This window comes from Mastigoproctus giganteus, chromosome 8 (assembly GCF_048544385.1).
Source record: "Mastigoproctus giganteus isolate SK-2022 chromosome 8, ASM4854438v1, whole genome shotgun sequence".
Taxonomy (NCBI): domain Eukaryota; kingdom Metazoa; phylum Arthropoda; class Arachnida; order Uropygi; family Thelyphonidae; genus Mastigoproctus; species Mastigoproctus giganteus.
In genome coordinates, this window is record NC_143582.1 from 194,513,664 (window position 1) to 194,537,017 (window position 23,354).

General features: G+C 38.8%; 1 protein-coding gene across 1 annotated transcript in view; it reads right to left on the bottom strand.

Moving 5' to 3' along the window:
• LOC150082133 (uncharacterized) overlaps positions 1-23,354 on the bottom strand; it is a 118,521-nt gene that overhangs the window by 10,020 nt on the left and 85,147 nt on the right. Inside the window, exon 2 of the mRNA XM_090379116.1 lies at positions 18,082-19,710. Within this exon, the coding sequence (XP_090235242.1) occupies positions 18,082-19,710 (1,629 nt within the window). The remainder of the gene's footprint in view (positions 1-18,081; positions 19,711-23,354) is intronic.

Below are 23,354 nucleotides of genomic sequence, written 5' to 3' on the forward strand. Positions count from 1 at the left end.
ACCTCAACCAGATCCCCATTCCCTAAGATACCTAGCTACCAAATTTCAAAGCCCGCACTCTCTAAGCCGTTCTTCATATGGACATTGATTCGCGTCTGCTCGCTAATCTGGTTGTCCTTTTTGAACCCCCTCTCTAGGAGCTCTTTTTTTGTAATGTGTGGCTTGCAGGCCTAAGCATAACATTCGAAATTCTCTCTTACCATCGCATAATACAGAGGAACAATATCTTTCTCCCTACTTGCAAAGGTCCTACAAATCACAGAGAACACCATGTGCATTCTTAGCAGTCTCTTTATACTGCATGGTAAATTTCAGATCACACTGCACATAATCTCCGTCACCCCCACCCCCAAAGTTTATTCGTCCAGAGTTCCTGTACTTTCACTCTCGAGATGCCAAACTTTACATTTAGAAACATTAAATCTTTTGAATTTCCATTTTTCAGCCAACGATCCAAGTCATCTTGAAGTATCGTAGCCTGGTTTCGATCGTTAATCACCCTCCCCACCTTCAAATCAACAGCAAACTTTGACAGTTTACCCTTTACTTTCTCATCTGTTTGGGCCCCAACATTGATCCTCTAAGGAACTCCACTGGTCCACACTGACCAGTTTCCATCCATGACTATCCTCTGTCGTTTATCTTCATGTTGTGTGTGTGTATCTAGGGAACAGAAATCTAGGAATTACACAAGGGGGGCAGTGGATTTGAGTTAGAAGTGGTCCAGGACGAAAAGAACCAAAGGGTTACTTTTTATAGAAAATATCAGTGAAACAAAATTTTCCAAGTAGTGGCTAGACATCTGAGGCAAGGGAGGGGCTTAATAAGCGAATAACTTCGAGGAACCAGTACCATAATTTTCCATCGAAGCAAGTTTGACAAAGTATTTTGAACTCCACTGGTCCACACTAACCAGTTTCCATTCATGGAAGCAAGTTTGACAAAGTATTTTGACCCAATAGTTTCTTTTTGTTTTTTTAAGTGATTATTTATGAATTTTTTATAAATATAGTAGGCCTATCAGTTCCAAGTAACAAAACCTACAACCGCATAACGTGTTTTGAGACATACGTTTCAAGTACCCATAAAATCGACTACAGGATCTGCAACTATAGACAATTTATAATTGAGTAGTATTGTTCTGGGGTTTTCGGGAAGTTATGGGCTTTTAAACTTTAAGCTATAGCGAACATAATCGCTGGCTCTTGCTCTTGACAATGATGCGTGAAATTGCATTTCCTCTATACGATCAAAAAACACTAACCGTGAAATTTAACTCCCTATTAAAGAACAGGAATATAAAAAAACAAGTACAAGTAACCACTTGTCGTTGTTATTATCCTTAAAAATAACATCCCCTGTACCGATTTCACCCATTACGAATATTTACAGTAAATCGACCTATGCTGTATTCATAGAGCGCCAACTGGAGGTTAATTCGCCATTTACTACTTATAGGTGTCGCTGTTCAGGGCCACAGAGACAGCTGTAGCCAGAGGGCAGGATGGTAATATCTAACAAAAGCCACTCCACTGAGGAGAAGCACTGATTTCCTGCTTTTCCACGAAACCAACGGAAAGCGGTAAGAAGATGGATTGTTACTAAGGGGTGGGGGGTTCGCCTGGTACGACTGGGGAGGAGGCAAGCGTCTGAGAAGGTTAGTCGACGGAGAAAGTTGGGAAAATGATATCACGGCTGTCTGAGACACGTTCACCTACGAGGAAAATCAATACTAGGGTAAGCAACAATCGTTGGCAGAGCTAAACCAGAGCTTGCACATAGAACGCTAACTAGTAATTACCAGACAGAAGAGATAAAATTAACACTGCCATCATCATATACTGAACAAGTCTTCAAATTAGTGAAACCAGGCCAAGATTTCATACACTGCTGTTCAGGGGCAAAGCTCGTAACTTCAAATGAACCAAATAAATAAAAAAGATGGTCTTGTTCCTGTTCTTTGGCTAACTGGTTTTTATTTCTTACCTCATCTCTCTATACCCTTGTCCATTTTTGTTTTTAATTTATAATTCTTCCCCTCTCCCAACCCACCATAACGGCTCTACATCTAATTATCTATTGTACTGCCCATATTTCACTGTTGGAATGACTGACTGAAACAGGGGTCTACGACCTTTTAAGACAAAGTAGTGCCTGAAAGACAACACTAGATGCAGACTGCTGTACCATTTGCAAGCTAATCTCCTATCTGTCTTTTTGGTTTTCTTTTTTAATTATCGACAAATACAAGGCAATGTTATATGCGCAAATGTATTTGATTTGTTTTAATTCTGATTTCAATTTAATTACTGTAATTTTTATTTCTACTTAAGGATGGGCACAGGTCTCATTCTCTGATTTACATCTTCAAATTGTCGCATGACGCAAAAGTATAACAATATAAAATGGATGCTGCTATCTGGCAGATAATCGATTTATTTACACAGAAATGGAAAAGAACTTTGAAGCAATTTTGAATTGCATATTGGCTCACCATTGCATAATGTCACTTATCTGATATTTCTCACAAGAATAGATGAAAGCAAACAGAACAATACATTTGTAATGTATTGGAACTGGGTTCAACGTTACTTCCCATGGCCTTCAAGAACCTCCAATTTATGTTTCGCATCTGCTCGTGGTCATAGTATACAGCAGAGACACACCTAACCTATTTCTCCCTCTTGTCAATACAGCCAACAAGTGATCGTCCAAGTCCCGGACCGTACTCTCCCCCGCAAGGTTCAATTGTAAAAATAACGACCTAGTTTCTAGTGAAACGCTTAATTTCACGAGTCATTACATTGCATGGCCTTACTGTCCTACATAAGGAAGGGATAGTAGATTCTTCCCCTCATACAAAGTACCCAATGCATCCATTTCTACATCGATAAGACATCAACCACTGTTCTGATTACGTCATAAGTTACGTCACCACACCTCGGTAAACAAGTGACACAATACTGCTCCATGTAGGTAACCTGGACTTACTGGATGAAGTAAATAAGGACGAGAAAAACACGTGAAAGAGATAGCATTAGCATAGTTTCGATTTTTTTTTTTTTTTGGTTAAACGTGTAAAACACATTTATTGACATATTTCTAAGGATCAGAAATATATAATTAAGTCAGTTCAGTTCTTACGTAACTTAACCTAATTTAACTATTCTGGTCTAACTATAGATATTATTTACAATGGACTATACATCAGTTTCATTCAATTGTTGACGAGAATGTGATCTGTTTCAGTTGTTCCATTCAATTGTTGACAAGAATGTGATCTGTTTCAGTTGTTCCATTCAATTGTTGACGAGAGTGTGATCTGTTTCAGTTGTTCCATTCAATTGTTGACGAGAGTGTGATCTGTTTCAGTTGTTCCATTCAATTGTTGACGAGAGTGTGATCTGTTTCAATTGTTCCATTCAATTGTTGACGAGAGTGTGATCTGTTTCAATTGTTCCATTCAATTGTTGATGAGAGTGTGATCTGTTTCAGTTGTTCCATTCAATTGTTGACGAGAGTGTGATCTGTTTCAATTGTTCCATTCAATTGTTGACGAGAGTGTGATCTGTTGCAATTGTTCCATTCAATTGTTGACGAGAGTGTAATCTGTTTCAATTGTTCCATTCAATTGTTGATGAAAGTGTGATCTGTTTCAGTTTCATCCGATTGTTGACAAGAATACTAAATTTTTCGGTTTCATCCGATTGTTTCACGAGAATAGGAAAGCACGTGTCTGTCAATTGACATTCAATTGTGACAATTGTTCAATTCTCGATTAATTATGCAAAACAGTTAATTTAAAATATTAATCGGTATTTATTTTGCATTATTTAAAATGCTGTTTTGCTAAACGTCTTTTTTAAAATTATCTTTCGCAGATGGCCATTTTCTTTTAGACGAACAACAGACGCGTACTTTAATGTTGATGCTTCTATGCCTCAATCCTGCTGTCTCCCTCCCTCCAAGAACCCTTCCGGAACGCTGAGAAGAGGGTAGAAAAAATGTGTGTAGTGATGGCCTTTCGCTCAGCAGTCATCCAGCGGCATAGCATCGCACTTTATAGCTGACTGCACGAAATGCTGACGACACATACATACATACAAGGGCAACCATATACACCATGGCAAAGACCTTTACGGAATATGCCCTGGAGGATTTAGTGAAAATTCCACTCGGTACCCAACTCCCGTGTCTGGGTGGGGCTACGCTTATGCTTTTAGTATTAAAGGGAATTTTGTGGTGGGAACAACAAACAATGACTGTTTTATTTGTGTTTTAGGGGGGATCGTGTGATTTCGTTGAGGCAGGTTTAAGAGAAAATTGTGACCCGCTCCTTCCAAGGAATTCTTTTCTGTGCTTGGCTAATCAGTGGCTCGTGGCCATGAAGCAAACCACGATTACTGGTATTTAGTCATGCTGTACACTAATGGAATCAGTTTTATTTTATTTTTTTCTTAGAAAAGCCTAGAGACACAACCAATAATAGGCTTACAGAACATTACGCAAACACTAATGGGAAAAATCACCGCTATTAGTAGTGAGAATTCCTTTTTTCATTATTGTGCCTTGAATATTGACAAACTACGTTTCCTGTTCAAAATTAGTTATGTGGGCAATTAAGTACGCGAGATTACCATTAAGATGTACCAATAAGTTTCAATTACCATACTGGATATCCCAAGTACAAATGTCCGCTAGACACCATTAAACACAAAAGACGGTGGATTTTCAGGGCTTTGTCACACTTCTTTCTACCAACATTTCTTGTCTCTTATACACAAAGAAGCTTGAACCATACTGTTCAAGCTTCTTTGTGGATCATTTTGACAACAAAATCCTTCTCTTTTTTCCTCCAAGGGGAATAAAAAAACAAAATAATGATATGGTGTAGCAAGCATACGAGATTTTAACTTATAACTCATCCAGTACATTTGTTGCAGTGACATGTGGTTCAAGTGTTAGCTTTCACTGCGCAGAAATCTTGGGGGAGGGGAGGGGGAACTGCTGTCACAGAGGATAATGTGAAGAAGTGGAGGAACTGGTCATAGAAGAATGTCAAGTAACAATTTGTGAATTGGTTCAGCAGCGAGTTTTGGTTCTGTGAACACCGTACAAAACCACTGATAAAATCCGATGGATCCATTGCACTTTGCAAAAAGATGTAAGGGCAGAATTGTGCAGAGCAACTGTTGGCTATATTTACAATGACCAGAATGGCTACGTTTCCCCCTACTGGTGACTACCGATGGGACTGATTTTGAATTCTGACCCTGAAGGGCACATAACTTAGTATCCCAAAACCCATATGTGCTATTCCTTGTGCCTACAAGAAGGCAAAATACACAGAAGACAGCTCAACTTAATTCAGAATCCTCTTAGCAATCAGATAGTATCTTACCGGGTGTAGTTTGTCAAACTCTTAAAACAATCATAAATCTTTGCATTATCAGAAGACGATTTGGATGTTTGAAATGAATGCTGCTCATAACCGATGTACAGTGAAAAGAACCAAAATATTTTTAAGCTGGGAGCTTTCTTAGGATTAATTCAATACTCTAACAGAGTGTATGAAAAGGGTGCAGTCTATTACAAGCACCAATAACAAAACTATGTGACGTTGTTGTAGTAAGGAGCATCAGCAACTAAGGTCATATTGTTGAGTGCATACTGTATGTAAATTGCATGTTTGAATTTTCTGGGAGAAAAAATCATGCTGCCCTTGTCTGACACCGACTAACTGGGCCACATTTTAAAAAATGCCCCATAAAATTATCGACGCGGCTGAAACTCGGGTATGGCGATCTTCTCAACTGTGCTACTCACGAGGGCGTTGGGAGAGGTAAGTCTATGAGATTTCTGGCTTTGTCAGGGAAGTTGTAGTTTGGAACAGCTAAGCGAACCAGATTATTGCTTGTAGCATTTATTATTGCAGGTATTGATGATCAGTTTATGCTGATCACGTAGATAAGCTTGCTTACTTATTATTATTATTTTTTTTATTTATCAAACAGGTATTTAAGAAGATACATTGTTTGAATTAACGCTGCATTAACTAGTTTGGATTAAACTGGTTATACCACATTGTGAATTGCTTTTGAGAAATGGTTCATAGTTCAGCTCCAACTTTTCTAAATCATTTTAAAGAATGCAATTTGTCTTGTTAGCATTAGCAAAAGGCACATGATGCAAGAAAGCAAGCTTATATAGCATCAGCCAAAAAAAAAAATAAAATAAAATAAAAAAAAAATAAATACATAAAAATTCTAATTTGACCCATCCATTTGCTCCAAATATTTGTCTAGTTCTGCCTTGAATCTATTTAAGCTATCAACTTCTACAACGACAGATGGAAGTTTGTTCCTGCAATCAACCACACGTTGGCTAAAGGCAAACTACCGCACATCTATCCTACAAATATCTTTCCTCAATTTGAATTTATGCCCTCTCAGGCGATTATTCTGAGCAAGAGGAAGAATCCCATCAGCATTGAGCATGCTCAAACCATTCAAGGCTTTATACACTTCAATCAGTACACCTCGCAGGTGCGTAGTCTCCAGACAGTGTAATTTGCAAAACTTAAGCCTTTCTTCGTAAGAGCACCCCTTTGTTCCATTCACTAATCTTGTTGCCCTTCTCTGTACTCTTTCCAACAGCTCTACATCATTCTTAAAATGAGGTCTCCAGACCTGTATACAGTACTCAAGTTGTGGCCTGACCATTGTTTTATACAAGGGGACAATCACCTCCTTTTCTCTGCTAGAAAAATTCCTGTATATCACTGACAAGACACCATGAGCTACTCTTGCAGACCGTTTGCACTGCACAGAAAACTTCATATCTGTCTGCACAATTACCCTCAGGTCATTTTTTTTTTTCACTCTACCACTGTCAGTGTAGTACCACACAGTTGATACGTTACTCTGGGGTTACTTCTACCCATATGCAGCACTTTACATTTGTCAATGTTAAACTTCAGTTGCCACCTCTCAGCCAACCTGCTCAACTTTTCTAGATCCTGTTGCAGCAGCGTACTATCATTAGTGTCATTAACAACCCAGCCGACCTTCGTATCATCTGCAAACTTGGACATACCATCATCAATATCATTAATTGTTGAACAGGTTTGTGATCGTTTATCTGTTTGTATTCCAAAATGTGTCAGAAGAGACTCATCGGGAATGAAAAGTGCAATATTTAGATTCGAAAAATTATCTCGTGTATTTTAAGTAAATAGGAGGCTGTGGCTATTGGTTTCACGAGGTGGATTTTCCAGTCGTCTGAAAAGTATTGTGCATGTTCAGCACAAATAGTGAATGTTGGTAACAGGGTACTAATAGTCGCAGTAATTTTGTTGCATGGACTCTTGGAACATTAGTGAAAACAAACAGATAGAGCTGTATCACGAACATTAATGCTGTCTACGTGACAAGATTGAAATGTGGAGCCTGTCCCAGAATAAACAGTTTTGCCATCATTGAATTTTGAAGCTTTGCATATGAGATGGAGCTCTTGCATGCTTCTGAGTTAATCCAGGTGACAATTGAAGAAGAGACTATTGAAGCGCATTTCTCGGATGAGGCAGCTGATTCTCCGCCCATTCTGCACTTGTTTCTGACATTTCTATGAAACATGGCATTGTACAGATCAGCTATCCACTTTACTGTCCCGATCTAGCACAAGCGGTCTTCTTCCACTTTCCCAAGATGAAAAAACTGTCCTCAATATCCTCAGGACGTTGAGGATATGGAGAAAAATGTAACAGCCGAAATCTCTTTGGACGCCTTCGCCGACTCTTTTCAGAAAACTTTTAGATCGGTGTAACAAGTGCATTCAATCAGATGGTGATTACTTTGAATAAAAATAAAACCATTTTTGAGCTCTTTCACACTTTGTGTTCTTTTCAATGCCACACCTCATACATACCTCTATCAGGTCCCCCTAAATGTCTAGCTGCCAAGCTTTGCAGTCCGCACTTTTAAGCCGTTCTGCACATCGATTAGCATCCCTTGCCAATCTGGCTATCCTTCTCTGAACCCTTTCTGGAATTCTGTCCTTCTTTAAAGGTGGCCTTCAGCTTTTAACACAATACTCTAAATGCATTTTCACCACCACCATCTTATATAAAAGAGCAATGACATTCTTTCCCTTCGTGCGAAGATCCTGTATATCACAGACAGGACACCATGTGGATGTCTTGTCTGTGATATACAGGATAATAGACATAAATGGTCCTGGTCCTAAGGTGGATCAGGATTATTTATGACTACTATGTCTCCTATTTTTTAGCTAGCCGTTGATCCAATGAAGGATCTTGCCATTAATCCTAATTTGCTCCAGTTTATATAACAGCGTTTCGTGGAGATCCGTATCAAAAGTTTAACTGAAATCAAGGTAAATAATATAAAAATTATTTCTTGCAACCAAATGTTTTACGAATTCGCTATAATAATCCTGTCTTCCTGCCGTGATGGACATTACATACCTTTTACTTTGTTATTTATTGGTTATGGTACATTCAATAGAGATTTAATTATTTATAATTAACTAGACTTGTCAGACAAGACTTCCCCTTCACGAATCCATGCCGTTGTCTATTGAGGATACCATTTCTATCGAGATGGTCCTTTATTGTATCCTTAATCAGAAACCCCATGACTTTATCCACCACTGAAGTCAAACTCGGGGGTCTATAGTTGCCTATCACGTCTTTCGCATCTCTTTTGTGGACTGAAAACAAGTAAATGCTTCTCCAAGATCTCCCCGGAGTCTAATGATGATCTTATTACCATCCCCAACGGGATGATACACCCACATGCAGTTTTTTTTAGTACACGGGATGCATACCGTCCACTTATGGAGCTTTATCTTCGCTTAGCTTCTGTATTTTTTTCCGTAGACTATTTTCTTTAATTTACAGCAGTCTGACTCCCTGTACCCGATTCTCAGAGGGATCGAATGATGTAGATCTCGTAGAGTGGTAATGAGTGCATCAATATGAATAAGTTTTACAGTTCTTGGTGAAACGCAGCGCAAGCAAAGTGGGAGATCATCTCTTAGCAATGAAAAGATACGCGTACGGTGAGTATTGCCAATACGTGTTCTTGCCAGCACAACCTCTTCGCGTCTGTTGGAAGCTGGATTTCTATAGATGTGGATTCTGTTTCGTTTCTTAACTTGTATAACTGATTATGCCAAATTTCTGTCCACTTTTCATTGCATACTCTGCATATGATTGATTTATATTCTGTATAAGGGATCTGGATGCCGCCGTTATCAGAGGGGTTTCTTACTGCTTTATCTGCACGTTCATTTCCTGGTATTCCAGAGTGCTCACGTGTCCAGCAGAATATGGAAGTCTGTTAATTGTTATCGAGTTGCAACATTTGAAATCTTATTTGTTTTACGAGCGGATGTGAAGATTATCACGGAGGGTCGTCACTGCACTCAAAGAGTCTATAGATTATAGTCTTCGGACTGAAATCATTATTAATTAAGGTCAATGCCATCACAATGGCATAGCGTTCTGCAGTGAACACACTGCATTCCTGTGGTAATGAGAGATACTGTTGTTGTTGTCGGTAGGACCACAGCAACTCCCATAGCTGTCAGTATAAATTTGCAGAGTTTATGCATTTGCCAAGGGGTGGGCTACATGTAGTTTTTGAAAGGTTTGATTGTCTAGGGACTATTTCCCCCAAAGACTAAGCAGTTATCACACAAGGGTATGCGCATTTTCTGTCGAAGTTGCAAGATTTGTGTCTCGATAAGTACTGGTCAGATGGATATTCCACCGCTGAATTAGCTCTTGGGTGGATTACTGTAGGTTCGTTTCCACAAGATTTATTCTAAAAAGGCATACTCATTGAGGGTCACAGAGGTATGACCCAGGACAACTGATGGAAGGAATTATTCTTCTCCATGATAATTCATGCCCACATCTTTCTAACACGATTCATGTAATGATTCAAAATACGCACTGGAAGGTATTCAAATTTGTCACCATGGCAAATCACAACCTCGATTGAAGAATATGTTAGAAATTCCTCTATTCACTGATGGGAATCGAATTGAGACCTCTCAAAAATGTAGAAGACCTGATGATGTATCGTGATCACTAAGCTGCCACCGAGAATTGGTTCACCGAAATAGTCTTTCCAGCCACCGTTTTAAAAGGCTGTTTCAATTTGATCATTGAAATCAAAACAGCTGAAATTATTTTCGAAGAAATATATAAATTACTGAAGCAATGTGACGCATGTTAAATGCTAAAACTGACTTTAAAAATAATTTAAATTATTTTGTTTTAATTGGACAACTTCACACATTATAAAGAAAAATAATTTCACAAACTTCAGAAGTGTGGCGATATTGAATTTTAAATAAATAAAATTTACTGTAATAACAAAAATTAAGTCATCCACTCGAGGGAATGAAAGAAAGCCCAAGATTTGTATTACAACAATACAATGAACAGCTCTTTATTTTTTCAGGCAATTAGGAAAATTAACTTAAGACTGCCGCGCGAGATCGCATACAAATCGATTTTCAACTTCATTTGAAATAATTTTCTCACTCTTGTTGATGTAACAAAGCAAAACCCAGGGAATACTAAGGGCCATTTTAAAAGACTTAAAACGCTAAAGTGACTCTCTGCGTTATCCATTCAGAGAAGGCAATTTGTTAGGCAAATTGTTTCACAGACAGCCAGTGACAATGAAGGTGCTCTTCACAATGATTTCACTGGGTTGTTTTGAACGTGCACGGCCCCATTTGCCCCAGGTAGACTTTAATGTAGTCATCGCTTTTATTGAACCCTCTCGCTCTCTCCCCTTCTCCCGGTTCCTTTCCCTTTCCTTCGAATCTCTAGTGGAAATTATTGTTCGTGACTTGTTTTGAAAAGCCGCAACCCTTTCGCTCACTTTCAACTGAGCTAGCCAGTCTTTTGTATAGCTTCAGGCACTTTCTTCTTTCATTCCCCACAACTCCCCACCTCCCTCCGGGAGTTTTTAGGGCTGTGGTAGGCGATAATGAAAGGTAGATGGATACAGAGCAAAGAGTAGTTGTCACTTAGCGACTCTTCAAAGGATTTTGCTCATCATCATAAGTAACAGGTGTAAGATGACAAAGCTAATTGAGAAATGTAATTGTGGTGATAGTATCCCAGAAGAGAAGCCGTGTAGAAAAGTGATTTTAGCCACTTAAACCAATGTTTCTCAAACAGAATGCCGTCTACGTAAGATGATTGGTATTCTATTTCAGCCATTTTGAACAACCAGTGGAAGACCAAAGTGTCGGGATTTTTGTTTGATGTGCGACGAAGTCAGAAGGAATCTTTTAAGCATTCTTATTATTATAACACAAGTCGAATGGGCAGATATGTTTTGGGAGCTCAAAACTGAACGTGGAATAGGTTAACAAAAAGAATTGCCACCCTCGTTGTTCATTATGGAGTTCGTACGATATTTTTCAAGAAGAATGTGCATAAGCTGTACTACTTAACGTCCAGAACACTAAGGGCTGTTAAAGAGAAGAGTAAAAACTCCGGCGAATTCCACTTCAGAAACAGAGGGTGGGGAGATGGGTGACTCAACAAGGGGCACAAGTCCGGCTTATCGCAGAAATAAGAGCCATGTGCTTACTACGTTTGAGGAAAATTGCGATAAAAACAACATAACTAATACGGGGACAACTGCATCGCAATATTTTGTATATATTTTTAATTTTGATGATAAAATTTTTTTTTTCCTGCTGAAGAACAAATTAATAGACAAATAAATCGATTTTATGTTCACGCTTGGAATGCTGCTCAGGCCATCGACACAGGAAGAAAAAGAGGTCACCATCTTCTCTCAAGTCATGGACTCGCCGTAAATTCCTCTGGATGGTATCAATGAGCTGGGTTTCCGTGGAAAAGGTGTTACTGTATTTGCAAAATCGTTAGCACGATTTTATAGATTGTAGGATGAAAAACCAAAGTTTCTGTGGGTGGGGAGGGGGATAAATAAGAAAACAAATGCAACCCTTATGCGATATTGATCAACACGGCCGAAGTGTGAAAGAGTCTATAAAAGTTCTAATTCAGATGGAATTGGAAGACTGTTCTTATATGATGTAAACCTATTAACTGTAGTCACTTTGCTAGCCCCGAAAATTCCACCAAAGTTTTGCGCATACATTAAAAACATTTTCCAGTTTATCAAGTTCTTAGATTTGTTCTCTGAAGATCACATCTGAACCTATTAAACTGCAAACTGTGGGAGCTATTGTGTTACTGAAAATATAACATTGGCTGGCAACCTTTACCAATTATGATCTTTAAAAACAAACGAGGTCTCCAAATCCAACCTTTACAATCTTTATTAGTGTATCACTATTTCAAAAATATGCATATTGCAGAATTATGGGATGAAAAACCCGACTTTCTGGAGGTTGGTTGTTCTAGGGTTTTAAGCGCATCAGCAACTTGGGCCATATTGCGAGGCATATAACATGTGTTCTGTGGTCACTTTGCTGGATGAAAAAACCAGAAGTTTCTGGGAGAAAAAAACACGGTACCTTGGCCTGAGACCGACTAACTCAGTCACGTTGTGAAAAGGCCATAAAAATTCCTCACTCCGACGGGATTCGAACTCGGGTCTTTCCTTCCTGGTGTGGGGAGGGCGGTGATTAATTTAAATTTAAAATAAACTTAAAGTCACATATAGCGGCCCTCCATGGGGCAAATCTCCATCACATGCATAAAATTTCCAAAATTGTATTTCATAGTTTCTAAACAAAGCCTCCCTACAGGCGTTCCAGCTCGATTCAGCTCCATCTATCATCGAATTGAAGAACTACGATCAGATATGGAAACACCATAAAGAGATTTAATACTAAAATCTCATATATTTTTTTTTTCTTAAGCGATATGATGCTCCTTAATATACCCTTATTATTCAAATTCCGTAGGAGCTAAACAGTAACGTCTTTCTCTCTCCCTTCTTTCCCATAATGTCTACGATTTGCAGTATTTTTCACGTCCTTCCTTCCTCACACACACAGCATCACGAACTGAGCAAGCGATATTATCACTGCTTCCTGCCAGCCCTTCAACTAACGGGGGAAAAGAGCCACAGCGAGCAATAAATCTTGATGTCGTGACCGGTACGCCTGTGCTGGAGGATGGGTTGCGATGCTGCCCGCAGATCCACTAATTGGGTTCTGTTTTTCAGCGGTTGATTTCCATAATGGCCGACACATAATGGCGGACGTTACAAAGACCGCTTTTATTATAACGATTACAGTTTCTTTTCCCATACTTCACTTAAGAAGTCTGGCTGACTGCTATAAAAACTCTAAGCAAATATCCAAATAAAACTGTCCATTATCTGTAATTGATCTCTTACTTCAATGGAGGCTTATTTCTTCAATACCATTTAGCCAATATACTGATTGAATATTTCTTGTAATATGAAAACTCATGAAAATATACACTGCCTTTAGCCATCAAAAGAAACTTCAAGAACAGCCAATAAACCCAAGTACAGGAGGCCGAGTGAGCTCATTGGCCTGTTTTATAAACAAGACGTTACAAAGACCAGAAAAAAAAATTTAATTGGACTTCTATTAGCGCATAGTTCTGACTGGAACTCTCCCAGGTTCTTTAAAGGTAGGAATTCCAAAGAGCATGTAGCATTGGGAATAGAGGATGGAATTCATCCCATGCTTATCACTGACTTTTAGACGACTATGCAATACCAGCTGACCTTTTTATAGCACAATGTAGCCTAATAATATTCTTACTACGGACAATCAGTGCTGGAAGAGTCATACACAATGAGGAATAGAAGTATATCGTGATTGTCAACACAACAAATTATGCAGCTAATATCAAGGTTAGTTGCTGTCACTGCATCATCCATTCTAATTAAGATTATAATATGATTTTCTCTTTTCAGCTGTGTTAAAAATCCTTCATTATATACAGGGTGTTTTGTAGAATGTGAGCCGTACTTTCAGGATCGATTCAGAATCTGAAAACAATGAAAATAGTTCATATAAACAAGCCTCCGATATATAAAAGTAATTTTTTTTTCACTTCGCTGTACATACCTCAACATAATGTTTATTCAACCTTCTGTAATGTATTTCCTTCTGGATCTTAAGTAAAATTGAAGTGCAACACGTATTTCACGTTTCTGCTGCGATTAGTGGAATAAGAAAATATCAATATTTCATAATTTATATATTTAGTAAACTGATAACAAAAAAAAAGTTAAGTTCATATGCGCGAACCAGCCATATTGCTCATTTATTCCTCCAATGAGCGCACAACAATAAATACAATATCCATTGATTCTGCTAAAATTTACAGTACATGGATAGCTTATGTAATATCTATGAAAAAACTATAAATATATATAATAATAATAATCGTTGAATTTTAATTGGTCCCATTTTAATGAAATTTGAAATGGCTCGACAAAAGAGCCAAATATAAGGTGTCTGTTTTAGGACTACATTTATAAAAAAAAATGAAAAATCGAAATCTCAAGGACAAACATTTATCATTTAATCTTCAAAGTATATCGCTCGTAACTCGATACACCTCTTTGCACGGTCGCATAGCTTCTGGATGGCTCTGTGGAACCCTGTTTAACTCCATCGTCACGCTGGTTTGGATCTCTGAAAGGCTGTCAAAATGGTTGCCCTTCAGGTGGAATTTCACCTTAGGGAACAGAAATTAATCAGTAGTTGCCGAATCCGAAGAAATGGGGGATTGGTGGAGTACTGTAACCCTTTACGTGCAAGAAACTGCTTGACGATGGTCGCGTTGTGTGAGGCAAGGACCATTCACCTGACTCGGACGCGCGTCTGGCCTAACATGCCGAAGTCTTAAGTCTGTCCACCACTCCTCTTTAAAATTCAGAGTTAACTGTCTATCCTTCCGGTATAAATTCCTTGTGCGTAACTCCATGTCAATTAAAAAATAAAATAACCAACATCTCTTGGAACCGGAGTCTCTTCGGCCTCGGCGAATTTTCTCCAACTCATGCACCAGGATTCATCACCAGTTATGATTTTTTTTTTAAGGTGCCTTGATCATTGTCTGCCACTTCGATCAAATCTCGACACGCAACAACTCGTTCCTTCTTCGTCTGCCGTCAGTGTATGTGGTACAGAGTGAGAGCACACTTTCCATTTTTTCGAATCTTCGACAACTAAACGCACAGCTAATGTGAAGCTGGTCTGCAACCATTCGGAGAGCCAGACAACGATCTTCCATTAATACTGGCGAACTTTTCGATGATCGAGTCCGTACGACACTGGGATGGGCTACCACACCATCCTGAACATCTTCCTACCCTTCACGGAAACGCCCATACCAGCGAAAAACGTTAGATCGTGATAGTCTATGCCCATAAGCTGCACTCACCATTGGCAACTGTTCCAGTTACACCTTTTCTTCATTAAAACAAAATTTGATCGCTACTCTTTGCTCGGTCCTTGAATCCAGGACGACCTGATTTCACTGCGCCAACTTAAACACGACTTTCCAGTAGAACGCTTTTGTGCACACTGATGAAACTTAGCACAGAGCCAGCCAGCTCAGACTTGATAATGAATAGTTTCAACAGTGGCCAACGTATGGCACTAGTAGTGTCATTAAAAGAAAAAAAAAAAAAAATCAGTCCTTAAACCTTTCAGACACACCTTGTACAGTTTTACGAAAATACATCCTTTGGGCGTCGAGTTATGTCATGTGGACAGACGAACGGACATGTGAAGGCAATTGGCACTATACGCTTATATGAAAATCATGAAAGTACAGCTACGTGTTATGAAACACTGACCTCCCCTTCCCCACACACACCTCGCGAATATATCTACTATCTTGTTCTCTTATAGAGGATGTCTAATTTTGGGAAACAAAGTCGTAAATAAATGTAGAAGTACCGTTTATTTCCACAGTTCTTCCCAATTATTTTCTTTAACTGGAAAGCACTGCTTTCGTCGTAGACGGTCGTAAAATGAGCAGTTTTCCTGGTATAGCGGAAGTTCTTTTATTTTGCATTCGATAAACCGGAAATGGTAATAAAGTACAAAATTCCCCAACTGCGTGTTATTGTAGACCAGCACAAACACAAAACAATAGTATTCGTATCCTATCTAAGCTCTTGGTGTTAACTGGACAGATATTAGGGAATGTGTAGATATAAAACACACAGTAACCAATTTCGTATGTTTAACTTAAGAATTTTTTTTCTTCTGCGCATTCTCCATAATATCCATTCCTTCCTCCAATCAGTGCACTGCAACAAAATACTGTAATGAAATGGAATGGGACGGCTTCACAAATCTTTCTGAAAGAGCCAAATATAAAATCTCATGAAAATCCGCGCACCGGGAAGTGAGTTATTTCATGCGGACGGACATGCAGCAATATTCGCTTTTCCGAATACACCTGAAAAGTTTCTGAAAGTGACAGAAAGATAATATTCTAAAAATCATTGTGGAACCTACGCGCAATAAGAGGCAGAACGGACAATTTCTGAGGACAGAGAAGAGAATGCAATTGGTAACATTATATAGGAAAACAGTGATATCTGACAGACTCAAAGCATCCATTCGTACGTTCTTTAAAAATGGCATATTCTATCAATCAATATTTTCAACACTTCAGTCAACTGTCTGACGGTCGGCTGTCACTTCAAGCACAACGACTGCTGAAGGAAGGTTGCCACGACGTTGTTTCTAGACAATATCCTGCAAGCTTCAGTAATTTTCTTCATGTTTGCTTGTACATTGTTCTGAGTTTATCCACAACGAAGTTAAAGCGACTTACAATTGTCTTATGTTTGTTGTAACAAGTGAAGATACTTTGGGAGTACACTATAGTGACAAGTTGATGTTAGACCAAAGATTTCCAGTTTGTGCACAGGCAATAATATGGTATTTGCGCAATGAGAAGGACATCTGCAAGATGCATATGTTCCTTAGTTTTTAGTATTAAGAGGAAAATTGTTTATCTCTATGACGAAGTGCAATATTTCCCAGCAATCAAAAATAAATGGTTTGCAATGTATTTATAACAGTTTCCCAATCCATATGGCACAAAACGCTATACCCATTGTTCTTTATACATGTATACTGTAAATATAAAGAAAAACAACGGATATACACTGAGTGGCCATTTCATTAGGTATAACCTAACTGCGAGTGGGGCTTCCTTTTGATCCCAGAACACCCTGGATTCGTTTGCATGAACTCAATAGATATTGACCAGCTCCTGGCCCTATCTAAGGATGCCACAGAGATGCTGGTCCATGTGACTTAATTTCTTTCTAGAGTTGTTGCAAATTGTATGGTTACGACTCTCTGCTACAAAGAGCCCTGTTCCACCAGAATGCTCAGTTGAACTGAGATCTGGTGATCACTGGGGAGGCTACCACAGTAGGCTGAATTCATTATCGTGCTCTCAGAACCAGTTCTGTACAATTCTGTTCTTGTAACGCCAGGCATTATCCTGTTGGAAGAATCCAATCGCAGATCGAAATATAACAAGCATGAAGGATGGGCCTGGTCAGGAATAATTTCCAGATAACGTGTAGCATCCAAATGTTGCTCCACTGTCATCAAGAGGCACCACGAAAACACTTCCCACAATATTACATCACAATCATCCCATTGCTGACACCTAGTAAGATAAGTCCACGGGCTCGTCGTTTTCACCATCCAATCAGCAGGGTATATATTACACTGAGTTGTCCGGACACGTTTCCAGGCTCAATCCAAAAAAACTCAAAGTACTAGTACCCATAAAAAAAAAAAAAAAAAGAAAAAAAAAAAAAGTAACCTGCTGCCATTATCAATCCACAACAGAATAGAAACCTCAACAATTCATGTAGAGGAAAAAGCACCATAATCTGCCACGCTGGTCCAGTGCGGGTTGGTAGATCGACCGTACTTAGCAGTCAGGAGCTTGAATCCCGATCTACTCAAAGAGCGTGTGCTACTGCACTCCCGCTCCTGACCACTCGGCTACGGAGGCCATATAAGTAAATAACAACACAAAAAATAATAAATAACATCACTCACCTGCAACTGTTGGGCGTTCTGTGAGATCTGTAACTGCTGACTCTGGCTCAAATGCACAGTTGAAGATGGAGCAGCCGAAGTTGCAAATGGGGGTGGCGTAATTCTCGGCGCAGAAACTCCTCTCATGAATTGATTAGGAAGCGATACGGGACTTTGACTCGATGATCCCGTTGTTCCAACGGCATTAGGGTCACTATAATGAGATAATGGCCTAGTGCTACCATAAGTGACACCTGGTCCCCCTACAGACGATTTCGGATCGGGACTTGGTGCAAACCCAGATGTAATATTTCTATTCGCTGGCTCAGGGGCAACCCTTTGAATCTGTTGGTGTAGCTGGATGGCTTGCCTCCGCTTATGCATCTCTACATCCGGGATGTTGGCATACATTGCAGTTCCAGCTTCTTGCTTAACTGTCCCTGTAGGCCTAATGTTTCCATAACTCTGTTGCTGATTGTAATTCACAGGAGGATATATGTTAGACGGTCCTTTCTGCATGGCAGGCAGATTCGTATTAGAACCATTGAGAAAGCTGGTCCTAAGTGAGAGAGAGTCTGGAAAGGAATCTCCACCAAACGGTGATCTAGAATGGGGTGAGCCCACAGAAATCCCCATTTGTTGATGTTTCTGTTGCATGTTTTGATGTTGTTCGGCCATTTGTTTAAGTGTTTGAGCAGCAGGACTGGGTTCGGTTAATTTAAAGTCCAGTCCCAAACCGAGATTCGCAGATGGTGAAAATGATGGCATCCTTGACGAAGGTGGAAACCCGGTACTCGAAGGTGGAGGAGCATTCGGTGAAGTTGACGTTCCCATGGTAACGGGCTGGAAATCGAACACCGACTGTTGTGTAGGAGTATTTTGGAAAGGGCTAATCACTGGAGTTGTGGGTGCAAACGGAGACTGAGGGGTGGACACAGTGGGCATGATCTTTCCCATTGCCATCATGTTATCTCCAGAATTGGGAGTCTTCTCCTCTTCTTTCACATTCGCTATGGCGTTGTCGACAAAATTAAAACCGTTCATTAGATCGGAGGGGTTTGTAAAGACATCTTCGATTAGATGTTTAAGAATGTCTGGATGTATCTCATCAGAGGCGTCCTCTGGGAAACCCAAGTTCGCTAGAGAGTCCGTAAATCGGTCACAGCCGTTTATGCCACCGTCGCAAGGGGGCACTGCTGATGGGAGGACGCTTTCAGCGCTGTTCACGTGACTGCCGCACTGGGAGAAGGCGTGTTCACGTTCCTGTTTGCACTGAATATTCGTACCTACGGAGATTGATGCTCCGCCTTGTGGCGATTCTGGCTGCCCCTGAGGAGCTGACGAATTTGAGACGTTGTTGGAAGTAGACTCGGAATTCTTAATGTTACCCGTTAAAGCCTTTACAGTGACGTTGGTCTGTATCGTTTGGGAACGTTGAGCTTCCGAAGCGTTTGAACTGGTAAACTGTTGAACGATTTGTACGGAGAAGCTAGGGATACTCGGATGTCGATGATCTTGGGGAATACCACTGTTGACTGACTGAGATGTCTGGCTGTTGCACGGTATTTTTGCTTGATGTTTATGGTCCTCAAGTCCACCGGCGCCACACTCCAATAGCGGAGACTCTGCAGCCCTCTTGGTTAGTTTTGGCTGAAATAAGAAGAAACAATGATCACCAACAAATTATTATTAGTGAGTTTTAAGAAATATTAACATAAATGCTAGTTTTGAAACATGATCTAGGTGATGCGGCGTTATTTTCATAAAACATTTATAAATTAATTATTTATAATTTAAAAGCTAAAAATCATGGAGAGAGAGAGAGAGAGGGGTAAATATAAGCGTGAAGAAAAGTAGAAAAGGAATAAAGAAAGAATACGTATATGAACAGAAATAAAAGATGGAGAGAGTGAAATAGACACAGAGAGAAAGAATAGAATAGAAATATAAAAAAGAGCAAAAGAAATAAGGAACAAGAAAGGAGTAAAAGTAGTTTCCAGATCAAAGTAATAAAAAAAAAAAAAACATATATAAGAAATAAAAATAAATAATACAAATGATGTGATACTAAAGATAAATATTCTTTAAAATTATCGGCTTTACTTTAGTAATGCTGATAATTCTTTAAAACTTTAAACTTTACTAAAGTAAAGCAGATAAAATCGAGTGTCTCTGTTTCGGACATAAAATACATGCCAAAAAAAAGGAATAAGTTAAAACTATAAGATATAATCGTTAATGGAAAATTTTTTACAAATTTAGATTTGATCGAATTGCAAATACATGAATCCCAAATGGATGGTGCTTATAATGCGGGTTGCCAGGAGGGATATCTCTGGGGAGGCCATCTTGCTTAGCTGAAGCAAAGCGAGAAAAAAAATCAAAAAAATCCAAGTTACGCGCCCAAGTCCCTTTTGGCTTCCGAAAAACACCCCTCAATTGGACACCACAAATTTTTATAGGATATATAATTCTGTTGAACAGAAATGGAAAGTTTTTCTAAATTTCTGGGGAGGGGCATTCCACAGATTCGCTCCCTCTTCTTTGCATACACTCAGATTGAAGATAAGGTTTAAGCCTATAACCTTAAACACGAATGCCCTCTGCAGAGAATCTATTATTTTTTTAGCAGCGCAGATAACGTATTGACACTCCATATCCATAGAAAACCATTGAAAATTCTTTAAAACAAAAGAGGCCAACAGAAAGAGATGGAAAAATGTTTTAGGCGATGGAATTAATTTTGTCTTTGGCTTCGAAGAAATAAATGTTTCAACAAAAAAATAAATACTGCACTAAACTGAATTATAAATGCGACTTCCTCCATCCAAGTCTCCTTTTTTATTTTATTATTAAAACTCGGGCACATATCTGTAAGGTGAATGAGGTAACTATGGAGACACCTTTTGCAGGTATCGATCCAACACAAATTTTATAGTTGTGTTAAGTGAGGGTCGCCAGAATGCACTTAAAATGGTCGCTAAGAAGGTTTGGAATCAACGAGAAGAGACTGGATTCGCGGATGAGGAAACTGAAAGTTGCTTTAAGGTAGCAGCCATGCAATTGCCAAAAATTTCCACTCAGGAAATCTGAATTCTAAGAAAAGAATCTTGCCTGGTGGAATGCGTTCGTGTAGTATGCAAGACCTGTTTGGTTATGGTAACATCAAATATTACGTTACCATTATTTTATGGAACATATCAAGATATTCTAATACAATACAACAACAGGGATTTGGGTCAAAGTGTTTTTACACATGTATATACGATGTTACAAAAGTATTAGTTGACCAAATAATCACATTTGTATGGAAATTGTGGTTACATAAATATTCTGGAGAGCACAGGTATGAATGAAGTTTCAGAGGAGTACGGGTACCATTTACAGTTCATATGACACACGGAAAAGCTCAGTAAATTCGAAGGTGGACAAGAGGTGAAACGCCAAGTGTCCATGGTATGTCTTTCTATAAGGTGGATTTCGCAGCTTATCAATTCTCTTAATAATTTTCTCTGAAATACGGTGGGTGGTTGGCCATGCCAAAGTGGAATCGACCAGGGAAATGGAGGATTTGGACAAAAAAAAAAAAAATCTTGCAGTTGATAGTTTTATTCGGAAAAATACAAAGAATAAATCAAAAGGTCCAGGAATACTGCAGTAATTGCCAGTATACAAATTGTACAGAACCATCGCATAAATAGGAATTTCCTGGACAAATTGCCACCCATAAAAGCGTCCATCACGAAAGCTGATGCAATAGTTTTATGCTCAATGGTACTTGCTTCTGGAAAATGATTCTCTGGAGCTGCAAATGTTGATATACGCTGTTCTCGTTGTGGCGCTAACCAGGATAACGCTTTGAAGAAGAATGCACAGTTCCAGATTTAAAGCATGGTGGTAGAAGTCTGATGGTGTGGGAATGCATTTATTTATATGGTTTTAAACGAATGGTTTTTGTGGATGGATTGGCCTGCTCACAACCGATCTGAGCCCATGGACATCACTTGAGTGGTCGATGTAAAAAGATGTAAAAGCATGGATGATAAAAACAATTAACTTACAGTATAATAACTTACGCCACTCACTATTGCTGAATTTCTATTTGTATTTTGGACAAATGATGCGCTGATTGGTGAAATGAATGGGCAATGTTACCGATGCGCAGAAATGAAATATTGTCGGTTCTCACATTAAAGTTGTTCTTTGAGAAGCTCATTTTGTTATCAGTTCGCTAAATAGAAACACAAATTGTTATTTGCTTATTATATTAATGGCAGCAGAAAAGTAAAATACGTGTTATATTTCAATCGTTATTAAAACCCAGAAAGAAGTAAAGCGCATTACGAAATCGTAGTATCAGCATATTACGTCTGAGGAGCAGTTGCTATTTAATTTATTACATCACATATGAAATACGTGTTGCGTTTGACGATCTGCGACTTAAAAGTATTACAAAACGTTGAGTAAAATTAATCACTCAACTGAAATTTCTTGAACATTAAAATTCTCCCAACAGCCAGACTTTAAATCCTTATAAACGAAAACAAGTAATCTTATTAAATTCTGGAAAGAGATACATGTTCTAACGTATTGTGTGTCATCAACCCCCATTTCCCTTCTTGGGCACAGCCATTTAGCATTGTTATAAATCTAAGTAACAGCCACTCACCTATCAACTAGTACTGTATTACTCTCTCATCCTAATCCGACAAAGTATTAAGACAGAAACGAACATTTAAGTGAATTACAATGAAGACAGACTATTCCATTCGCTAAGTGATCATTCTTTAAATAAATGCAACCATTCCTCAACGTAGTGCGAACAATTAACAGTTTACAGAACAACATCTCATTAGGTGCTTTCATAATACATTTCTATGGAGATTAAGAAAATTTCAGGCAGCTACATGCTGAATGAAATATGCTCTCATAGAGAAGTACAAACCAAGTTTAACTTATATCATAACTAGGCATTAATTAATGTTATCATCATGATGTGCCTTCGTGGATAGAGCAGTGGCAACGTACACTATACATCGTATAAAAAAAAGTTTGAATCCAGTCTCAACAGGAAGATAAAACTTATCCGAACTGGCATGTCCTTAACGTTTTTAATCTTTCTTAATGACGTTGACGAGGGGATAAAGTGAAAGATGTCAAAGTTTGCTGATGTTATGAAGGTAGGAAGAGTGGAACCGAGCAATGTAACTTCAGAATTCTTTGGATTGGTTGTAGATATGGTCTGAAAAATGGCAACTAAAGTTAAATGCCTTTAAATGTAAGGATCTACAACT